Source organism: Rhincodon typus, chromosome 4 (genome assembly GCF_021869965.1).
Source record: "Rhincodon typus isolate 14 chromosome 4, sRhiTyp1.1, whole genome shotgun sequence".
NCBI lineage: Eukaryota > Metazoa > Chordata > Chondrichthyes > Orectolobiformes > Rhincodontidae > Rhincodon > Rhincodon typus.
The window spans coordinates 115,511,679-115,523,270 of NC_063335.1; the positions used below are offsets into that span (position 1 = coordinate 115,511,679).

Below are 11,592 nucleotides of genomic sequence, written 5' to 3' on the forward strand. Positions count from 1 at the left end.
GACTCCCAGGGCAACTCCCTCCCAATTGTATAGCACTGTACCACCCCCTCTGCTGGGTCTGTCCTGCCAGTGGGACAGGACATATCCAAGGATGGTGATGGTGGTGTCTGGGACATAGTCAATCTCACAGAATCATACCTTACAGACAATGTCAGGTTGTTACTTAACTAGTCTGTGAAACAGCTCTCCCAATTTGGGTATTAATTCCCAAATGTTAGTAAGGAGGACTTTGCAGGGTCAACAGGGCTGTTTCTGCCATTGACCCAAGCACCAGAAAAAGCAATGCCAGATGGTTCCTCCAGTTTCACGAGACTTCATAGTGATTGATACAACTGAGAGTGGCTTGCTGGGCTACTTCAGAGGGCAGTTGAGAGTCAACCACAGTGTTGTGGGTCTGGAGTCACATGTAGGCCAGACCAGGTAAGGACAGCAGCTTCTAAAGGACATTTCTGAACCAGATGGGTTTTTCCGATAATCGGTAGTGGTTTCATGGTCATCAGTACATTCTTAATTACAGAAATTTTTTATTGAATTCAGATGCAACCATCTGCTGTTGCAGGCTTTGAATATAATAAAAAAAATCTGGAATTAAGAACCTACATTACTGAATGCTGTTATCATTTTAAAATCTTTCATCTTGCCACTTGGTCTTCTCTTTGAGGCAAAAGTGCAACAATCTGAAAATGTTTCCCCATAGGTATACCTGCCACAAACTTGTCCCCCTCCCCCTCCCCCACAACTCGCAGACCTGTTATTGCTAAATTTATTTTTACACATTATCTAGGGCTTCTGTGTACTTTATTTTTGGATCAAAAGAAATATGCACAAGTTGCAGGTAGTGACAAAGAAAGAAGTCTAACTTACCCTGAAATAAAATGGTTGGAGAACATTCCCATGTACTGTGGTAGACAGGAGGAGAACAGCAGTTTCTGGTGAGTACATACACCAGTTAACATTAATGCTCTGATTTTTCAGCAGCTTTAAACTACGCTTGTCAGGTAATACCTGAGGAACAACAAAAACAGCAGCAGCTGAGGCCACATTCCAAAAGGTGTAACTGTGAATTTCAGCATTTTGTATTCAGTTTGCAGATGCTGGACTAGAGATTTGGATCAAAAAGCATTTTCCTAATTACCATAGTCCCCGGGTTGCGAGGGTTGCGAGGGTCCCGTTCTGGAAGCTCAGGATCCTGACTGAATGAAAGCGTTTCACTAGGCAGCCACTCAGTCTGCCTTTGGTCTCTCCATTGTAGGGGAGACCACATTATCAGCAGAACACTGTGGGCAGCATGGTGGCTCAGTGGTTAGCACTGTTGCCTCACAGCGCCAGGGACCTAAGTTCGATTCCACCCTTTGGCGACCATCTGTGTGGAGTTTGCACATTCTCCCCGTGTCTGCATGGGTTTCCACCAGGTATTCCAGTTTCCTCCCACAGTCCAAAGATGTGTAAGTTAGGTGAATTAGCCATGGGAAATGCAGGGTTACAGGGAAAAGGTAGGGGGTTGGGTCTGGTTGGGATGTTCTTCAGAAGGTCAGTATGGACTTGTTAGGCAGAATGGCCTGTTTCCACACTGTAGGAATTCTAAGATTCTACGAACATAATGTAGGACAATATAAAAGGAGATGTTCTTAAGCACAGGAAAGGGTTGTATGTTGGATCTTTAAAAAAATTACACCCCTGTACGAGATCACGATCGTAAGTATGAGCATTTCTAAGTGAGACCTTTGTGAATCAGGACCGCCATACGTCCAGTGACACCATACAGCCTTGCTCTTTTTTTAAACTTACAACAGTTACTTGTTTTATTTCTGTTAGGCTAGTCCTCACAGTCTTAGTGGTACAAGAAGAAAGCGCTAAAGATTCAAAGAGTGTTCCTACTCTCATTAGTGAAATAGAACGTGTTACTCCTGTGTAACTGGAAGAAAAGAACCTTTCCACACGATTATTGCAGAATTAAAGCCTTTGTAAATTATTTATACCTTTGGATATATTCAAACAACTAAGAGAAAATTAAATCAATCACTGGTCAACAATGTTACAAGGCAGTGAGACTTCACCCTGAACTGCACTCAAAGCTAGTCAGTGAACTGGAAAGGCCTCATGGGGAGATAGGGTGAAATGGCCTATTCCTGTCCCTTCAGGCCTGTTCCACCATTCAATACATGACTGTTGTCGATAAAGTTTCTAATCTAACCTGAACTTCATAAAAATTCGTCCTCACTTGATCTTCTAAACCATTTACAACGCATTCATTTGCCATTGACTATTTCTCTCATTCAAGTTTGTTTTCTGTACAAATGCTCTTAATTGTTAATATATTAACATCTGACCTTTCACCACCTCATCCCTCAATATCCAAGGTCTCAAACAATTATTTTCTTGTACTGCTTTCAATCTGGACTGCTGTATTTGCTGCTCATAATGTGGTCTCCTCTACAATGGAGACCAAAGGCAGACTGGGTGACTGCCTAGTGAAACGTTTTCATTCATTCAGTCAGGATCCTGAGCTTCCAGGTGCTTGTTATTTTAATGTTCAGTTTACAACTTCTGTCTGTTCTTCCCCTGCCCTGCCATGCCACAGCATTCTAGTGAAACACAATGCAAGCTTGCTTGAGAAACATAGCCTTATCTTTTGAACTGGATATTTTACAGTCTTCTGGACTCAACAGAATTTAATAACTTCAGACTGTAATCTCTGCACCCAGTTTGTTTCCTATTCTTTTATGTTTTAGTTTTAACCTTGTCATCTACTCCAGGCTCACTCCATATTAAATTTTCTTGCCCCACTCTCACTCCTTTTGGCCCTGAATGATTAACTCAATCTATGTTATTTAATCTCTCCTGATTTTCATCCTATCTCAGACTCTCTCTCTGGTATCTGTTCCCATGTTCCCAATATGACCTAATTAAATTTCTAACTTCTCCTAGTTCTAAACGAAAAGTTACAGACCTGAAATGTTAACTTTCTCTCTGTTTCTCCACACAGGCTGCCCGAATTGCTGGGTATTTCCTTACCTCTTTATTTCAGATTTTCAGCACCTGCAATATTTTGCTCTTAGAACTTGCAGTGCTCTTTATCTTTATACTTTTTTGAGACATGGGTGTCACCGGTAAGGTCGGCAATTATTGCACATCCTAAATTGTCGCTGAACTAAGTGCTTGCTAAGCCCATTTCAGAGGGCGGTTAATTCATATTAAGACCGTCTTCTGTTCCTATTTCTTATGATCATTCAGCCCCTCGAGACTACTCTGCCATTCATTGTGATCATGGCTGAAGCAACATCCCGCACATCGACTTTCCTGCATTTTCCCTGTAATCCTCGATTCCCCGACTGATCAAGAATCTATTTCAACCTTAAATAAAGACAAGGACTCTGCCGCAACAGCTCCATGTGGCAAGGAATTCCAAAGACTCTCAACCTTCTGGGAGAAGTTCCTCCACATCAGGTCCCAAAGTGGCACTTTATTCTGAGATTATACACTCTCTTAGGAGGGGAAACATCCTCTCAGCATTTACCCTGTCTGTCAAGCCCCTTAAGAATTCTCTACGTTTCAATGAGCTCACCTCTCATTCTTCTAAACTCCAGAGTAGAGTCCCAACCTGTTTAGCCTTCACTCTGGGTCTACAGTCACATGTACTGTACTGTTCTGTTCTGAGGAAGGGTCACCGGACCTGAAATGTTAACTCTTCACAGATGGTGGCAGACTTGCTGAGCTTTTCCAGCAACTTTGTTTTTGCTACAGTAGCATGTACTGTACTTACCTGATAAAATTCAATGCCCTGGTCAGTAATAAATACTATCTCATTAGCAGTGATCCAGCAGAAACTCAGGATGTTGGCATTTTTAGTCTACAGAGAAAACAGAGAAAACAAAAAAAAGAAAGATACTGTTTACATAGGCAGGAAATTGTATCTTAAGATTCAAAGTGTACAAATTTCAATTCCAATCATTACCTTGCATTCTTGAGAGTATTCTGTTTGGGGCAGGTCAGGAATGAAATTAATGAAATCCTGCAGAAAAAAAAACATTTAACAACATTATCATACACTGACAAAAGTCTATTTCCTTTCAATCCTAAGCCTTTACATTTAAAAAAAAAAAAAAATTGTTAAAACCTTTCCTTACCACAACCTTTGGTGTTCTCTGTACAGCTAGAATCTTGTTCCCAAGTGAAAATTTAATACATTTCACTTCTCCTTTATCTTCCATTCTTTGAGAGAAATAATAAAGATGTTACAGCAGAGAGAATAAGACATGAGTACAAATCAGGAAGGGGGAAAAGAAGTAACAGACAAACAGCAGCTATTTTGGTTCAACAAAAGCCCATACAAGAAGTTTAAAATCCGGTGCTTAATGGGGAAGTGAGCTAAATTTCATCCGAATACAGAAATACAGAAAACAGGGCCAAGAGCAGGTCATTTGGCCCTTCGAGCCTCCTCCACCATTCAATGAGATCATGGTTGATCATCCAACTCAGTGCCCTGTTCCCACTTTCTCCCTGTACCCTTTGATCCCTTTATCTCTAGGAGTCTACGCTTGAAAACATTCATTGCTTTGGCTTCAATCACTTTCTACAGCAGTGAATTCCACAGGCTCACCACTCTCTGGGTAAAGACATGTCTCCTCAACTCAGCTGTAATTGGCCTAGCCTATATCTTTAAACTGTGACCCCTAGTCTCCTAGAACTGCGTGGTTATCAGGAACATTGCTGCTGTGCTTACCCTGTCTAGCCCTGTTACAATTGTCTATCTCTCTACGTGATATCCCCTTAGTCTTCTAAACTCCAGTGAATATTGTCCTAACCGACCCAGTCTTTCCTCATACATCAGTCCTGCCACCAGGAATCAGTTTGGTAAATCTTCGCTGCACTCCCTACGTAGCCAGAACATCCTTCCTCAGACAAGGAGGCCAAAACTGCACACAATTACTCAGGTGTGGTCTCACCAAGATCCTGTATAATTGTAGCAAGACATCCCTGCTCCTGTATTCGGACCCTTTCATTCCAAAGGCCAACATACCATGTGCGTTCTACACCACCAGCTGCAGCTGAATGCTTCCTTTCAGTGACTGCTTATGAGGACACCCAGGTGTTGCTCTACCTCCCTATTTCCCATTTTATTGGTATTCGGATAATAATCTGCTTCCCGTTTTTATTACCAAAGTGGATAATCTCAAATTTGTCCATACTTCCTCATCTGCCTTGCATTTGCCCCACTCACTTGGCTTGTCCAAATCACACTGAAGCATCTGTATCCTCCTCAGAGCCCACACTCCCACCCAGCTTTGTGTCATCTGCAAATTTGGAGATGCATTTAGTTGCCTCTTTTTTTAAAATTCATTCATGGGGATGTGGGCGTCACTGGCTAGAACAGCATTTATTGCCCATCAGGCAGTAAAGAGCTAACCACATTGGTGTGGGTCTGGAGTCACATGTCGGCCAGACCAGGTAAGGATGGCAAATTTCCTTCCCTAAAGGGCATTAGTTTTTCCTGACAATCGGCAATAGTTTTATGGTCAGCATTAGACTCTTTATTATTGAATTCAAATTCCACCATCTGCCATGGCGGGATTTTAATCCAGGCCCCCAGAACATTACCTGGGTCTCTGGATTTATAGTCTAGTGATAATACCACTGTGCCATCACCAACCCAGTAATTTAAATCAATAATTTATATTGTGAATAGCAGGGGTCCAACCACTGATCCCTGCAGTTCTCCATGAGTCACTGCCTGCCACTTGGTAAAAGACCAGAAAAAGACCCGTTTATTCGCAAGTTCTGAGGAAGTTCTGATTTTTTTCTTTCCACATGCTGTCAGACCTGCTGAGTTTTCCAGCAACATCTGTTTTTGTTCCTGTTTCTGTTTATTCCTGCTGTTTGTTTCTTGTCTGCCAAACAGTTCTCTGTCTATGTCAGTACACTACCTCCAATCCAATGCACTTTAATTTTGCAAGCTAATCTCTTACATGAGACCTTATCAAAAGCCTTCTTAAAGTCCTAAGTAAACCACATCCACCGGTTCACCTAATCAACTCTACAAGTGACATCTTCAAAAAAAAAAAACACTCCAGCAGATCTGTCAATCACAATTTCCCTTTTGTAAATCCATGCTGACTCTGTCCGATCCTGTCACTGTTTCCCAAGTGCTCAACAATTAAGCCTTTTATAATGGATTCTAGCATTTCTCCAGTACCAATGTCAGGCTAAACAGTATGTAATTATTTTCTCTCCTCCTTATTTAAATAGAACGGTCATGTTAGCTACTGTCCAGTCCATGGAAACTGTTCCAGAGACTATAGAATCTTGGAAGATGACCACCAATGCATCCACTATTTCTACAGCTACTTCCTTAAGTACACAGATGTAGATTAGCCCTGGGAACTTATCTACCTTCTATCCCATCAATCTCCACAACTCCACTTCGCAACGAGTACAGATTTCCTTCAGTTCATCCCTCTCACTAGATCCTGTATTCCCAACATTATTGGGACATTATTTGTATCCTCCTTTGTGAAGGCAGGACCAAAATATCCATTTAAATTAGTCTGTCATCTCTTTACTTCTCATTATAACTTTACTGTTTCTGATTGTAAGGACGTACATTTGTCTTCACATGCCTATAGATGCTTTTACAATCATTCTGTATGCTCCTGGCAAGCTAGCGGATTCTCAAAATCAACTATGTCATTGTCCATCTTAATGATGGATTCAAGAATAGTATGGTCACTATACTCAGTCTAGGATGGTACGTTCTATAGTCAGTTCCTCAACGTATTGATCGAGAAAACCACCCTGAACACAGTTACAGCTATACCTTCATTGCTAACATCTCTAGTTTCCCGTTTAATGCCTTCCCCAACAATCCCATGGCGAAAATCAGAAGGGGAGATGTGTGTAATCTGTTGAAAAAAAAGTGTTTCCAGTTCCCAATACAATTCTACATATCCGAAGGTGAGTGTGTGTGAGTGTGTGTGAGTGTGTGTGAGTGTGTGTGTGAGTGTGTGTGAGTGTGTGTGTGAGTGTGTGTGGGGGGGGGGGGGGGGGGCGGGGCAAAAAGTTTCAGATTTCCCCATCCTTTTTGTGTGAAGAAATGCTGAATAACCAGGCCCTATTGAGGTTGGTTGGCTCGCTGAGCTGGTTTGTTGTTCCACAGACATTTCATTACCATGCTTGGTAACATCCTCAGTGCAGCCTCTGATGAAGCGTCGGTGTGTTTTCCCGCCTGGCTTTTAAACTCTGGGGTCCGTTGCGATGGATTGTCTCACTTCCGGGTTTCCTCCATAGTGGAATGTATATGGGTTCGAGTTCAATGTGTTTATTAATAGCATACTTTGTGGAGTGCCGTGCTTCCAGGAATTCTCGTGCTTGTCTCTGCCTAGCCTGTCCCAGGATCTTGGTGTTGTCCCAGTCGAAGTCGTGGTTCTCCTTGTCCATGTGGATTGAGATGAGCGAGTATTGGTCGTGTCTTTATGTAGCCAGTTGGCGTTCGTGTACTCTTGTTGTTAGGTTCCTTCCTGTTTGTCCAATGAAGTGTTTCTCACAGTTTCTGCAGGGGATCTTGTAGATGACATTGGTCCTGTCCATGGCGGGGAGTGGGTCTTTAGTTCGGGTGAGCACTTGTCGTAGGGTTGATGTGGGTTTGTGTGCCACTCTGATGCCCAGCGGTCGTAGAAGTCTTGTGGTGAGTTCTGACGTGTTCCTGACGTAGGGTAGTGTGATCAGTGTGTCGGAGCATGTAGGATCTTTCCGATGCTGTTCCTGTAGGCATCTCCTGACCCAGTTCTTTGGATATCCATTATCCTTGAACACTTGGAAGAGGTATTCTTCCTCTTCTTGGCGTAGTTCCGTGTTGTTGCCCTTTTAAGTAGTGTTCGCACGCAGCTTCGTTTGTGTGTGCTGGGAGGGTTACTATTGAAGTTCAATACCTGGTCTGTGTGTGTGGCTTTTCGGTGTACTTTCGTTTGCAGTTCCCCATTTTGTCTTGCGCTGTACCATGACGTCCAGGAATGGAAGTTGTTTGTTCTTCTCCTCCTCTCTGGTGAATTTTATTCCGGTGAGGGTGTTGTTTATGAGTTTGTGTGTCTCTTCTAATTTGGTCCGTTTAATGATGACAAAGGTGTTGTCTACGTAGTGTATCCATATAGTTTAGGTTGGATTTGCGGAAGAGCAGTCCTTTCCAGTCTTTGCATCACTGCTTCTGCTATGAGTCCGGAGATAGGCGATCCCATGGGTGTCCTGTTGATTTGCTCGTTGAAGGTGAAGTGGGTGGTCAGGCATAGGTCCAGTAGTTTAAGCATGGTGTCCTTGGAGATGGTTTCACTGGGGTCGTGTTCTTGTTCAAGTAGTGTTGTCATTGTTTCCCTTGCTAGTGATATGTCTATTGACGTGAATAGGGCAGTGACATCAAACGATATCATGGTCTCTTCGTCCTCTATCTTTGTCTTTGATGGAGTTGAGGAATTCTTGGGCTGAGTGGATGGAGTGGGGTGATTTGTTGACTAGGTGCTTGAATCTTCTTTGTAGCTCACGACCCTAGTGAAACCATCTCCAAGGACACCATGCTTAAACTACTGGACCTATGCCCGACCACCCACTTCACCTTCAACGAGCAAATCAACAGGACACCCATGGGATCGCCTATCTCCGGACTCATAGCAGAAGCAGTGATGCAAAGACTGGAAAGGACTGCTCTTCCGCAAATCCAACCTAAACTATATGGATACACTACGTAGACAACACCTTTGTCATCATTAAACGGACCAAATTAGAAGAGACACACAAACTCATAAACAACACCCTCACCGGAATAAAATTCACCAGAGAGGAGGAGAAGAACAAACAACTTCCATTCCTGGACGTCATGGTACAGCGCAAGACAAAATGGGGAACTGCAAACGAAAGTACACCGAAAAGCCACACACACAGACCAGGTATTGAACTTCAATAGTAACCCTCCCAGCACACACAAACGAAGCTGCGTGCGAACACTACTTAAAAGGGCAACAACACGGAACTACGCCAAGAAGAGGAAGAATACCTCTTCCAAGTGTTCAAGGATAATGGATATCCAAAGAACTGGGTCAGGAGATGCCTACAGGAACAGCATCGGAAAGATCCTACATGCTCCGACACACTGATCACACTACCCTACGTCAGGAACACGTCAGAACTCACCACAAGACTTCTACGACCGCTGGGCATCAGAGTGGCACACAAACCCACATCAACCCTACGACAAGTGCTCACCCGAACTAAAGACCCACTCCCCGCCATGGACAGGACCAATGTCATCTACAAGATCCCCTGCAGAGACTGTGAGAAACACTTCATTGGACAAACAGGAAGGAACCTAACAACAAGAGTACACGAACGCCAACTGGCTACAAAAAGACACGACCAATACTCGCTCATCTCAATCCACATGGACAAGGAGAACCACGACTTCGACTGGGACAACACCAAGATCCTGGGACAGGCTAGGCAGAGACAAGCACGAGAATTCCTGGAAGCACGGCACTCCACAAAGTATGCTATTAATAAACACATTGAACTCGAACCCATATACATTCCACTATGGAGGAAACCCGGAAGTGAGACAATCCATCGCAACGGACCCCAGAGTTTAAAAGCCAGGCGGGAAAACACACCGACGCTTCATCAGAGGCTGCACTGAGGATGTTACCAAGCATGGTAATGAAATGTCTGTGGAACAACAAACCAGCTCAGCAAGCCAACCAAACTCAACACCCACAACCCGAGCTCCAAATCTACTCCAAAACCTTAGAAAGCAGGCCCTAACTTGAAAGGACCCCTTGATCAGGACTCATTTCCCTATTGAGTCTGCGAAACACATTTAACACTTCAACTAAATTAATTCTCAAAATCCAGCAAACACCAGCCAAGGTTATACAACCCGAAACAAAGGCAAAGTACTGCAGATGCTGGCAACTGGAAACAAAAGCAGAAAGTGCTGAAGAATCTCAGCAAGACTGGTAGCATCTGCAAATAGAGAAAGAGAGTTAATATCAATTCAAACACAACTATTCTTCAGAACTGCTAGTCTAGGTTCTTCACAATCTAACCTTTTGAACTGCGATTCAAATCTGTACTACACCCCACCTCCACCAAAATATATCTATCTTCTGGGTACACTGTGCTGAAATGCAGTTACACCAGGTAGGATCTGACTAATGCTCTTAGCTACTGAAGCAAGATTTGCACCCCACAGCACTTTACCATCCTTAAGATTGGTAGAGCTATTACAACACTGAGGCGCCACTAGGCCTATCATGTCTGCCTGTTTCTCCAAATGATCAATTCACTTTATGCCATTTCCCTCCTTTTCCCCCCATAAAGGCCAGCATTCTATTTTTAAGCACTTTTTTGGAGTTGGCCATTGGATTCAAGTACTTTGGTCATGCAACATGCCCAAATTCCTTTCCTTCTCCACAGCTTCCAGTTTCTTACCTTAAAAAAAGTTCCAATTATTCTCTATTACAACCCATACTGACCTCCTCCATTTGCCACAGTTCTGTGCATTTAATCCATCCTTGACTCTACGTAAATTATCATCTCCAGCTATGCCACCTTCCCTCTACCATATGGTCAGAAGTGGGGCTGATGTTCAGAATCATTTTGACTTCTCAGACACAAAAGCAGCCCATGTCCAAATGCAGCAAGATCAAGACAATATCATAGCTTGGGTTGAAAAAAAGTGCAAAGTAACATTGCTGCCATACAAGAGCCACGCAATGACCATCTCCAATAAGAGAAGCTAACCAGCACCCCTCCGTATTCAATGGCATTACTATCACTGAATCACACACTATCAACATCCTGCAGTTATCACTGACCACACCACAAAAATACAGTGGCTACAAGAACAGGTCAGAACTGAGGAACCCAGCAGCAAGCAACTCACCTCCTGACTCCCCAAAGCCTGTCCACCATTGACAAGGCACAAGTCAGGAGTGTGCTGGGATACTCCCCACTTGCCTTGGATGGGTACAGCCCTAACAACCTGCTTGACAAGAAGCTTGACCCCATCCAGGGCAAAGCAGCCGCTTAATTGGCACCACATCCACAAGCATCCAGTCCCAGTAACAGCAGTGTGTACCACCTACAAGATGCACTGCAGAGATTGACCAAAGGTCCCTAGACAGAACCCTCCAAAATCATGACTACTACCATCTAGATGGACAAGGGCAGCAGATACATGGGAAACACCACCCCCTGCAAGTTCCCCTTCATGCCACTTGCCATCCTGCCTTGGAACTATATTGCCACAGAGTCAAAAGCCTGGCATTTCCTCCCTAGCAGCATTGTGGATCTACCTACTGCACAGGGACTGCTGCTATTCAAGAAGGCAGCACACCACCACCTTCTCAAGAGCAACTGGGCCAGCATTTATTGCTCATCCCTATTCAGCAGCATCCACATCCCATGTGTGAAGATTTAAAAAAAAACACTAGTGTCATCAGCTAACTTGAATAAATAACTCTATTCTTGCATCCAAACCATTGATGTTGGGAGTGAGAAACTGAGGCCCCATTTCAGAACACTAGAATTACAAACTTGCATCATCCACTAGAC

The 11,592-nt window shown here is 43.5% G+C and overlaps 1 protein-coding gene across 4 annotated transcripts in view; it reads right to left on the bottom strand.

Annotated features, from left to right (window-relative positions):
• rmc1 (regulator of MON1-CCZ1) overlaps window positions 1–4,219 on the bottom strand; it is a 31,635-nt gene extending 27,416 nt beyond the window's left edge. For 3 of the 4 annotated variants that reach the window (XM_048595942.1, XM_048595940.1, XM_048595939.1), the window contains exons 1-4: window positions 4,128–4,219; window positions 3,956–4,012; window positions 3,764–3,850; window positions 865–1,005 (exon numbers count right to left, since the gene is read on the bottom strand). In XM_048595942.1, coding sequence (XP_048451899.1) covers window positions 865–1,005; window positions 3,764–3,850; window positions 3,956–4,012; window positions 4,128–4,211 — 369 coding nt within the window. In that variant the 5' untranslated portion in view covers window positions 4,212–4,219. The remainder of the gene's footprint in view (window positions 1–864; window positions 1,006–3,763; window positions 3,851–3,955; window positions 4,013–4,127) is intronic. The other variant, XM_048595941.1, reaches the window with a different exon arrangement.
• Between the last annotated feature and the right edge of the window lie 7,373 nt (window positions 4,220–11,592).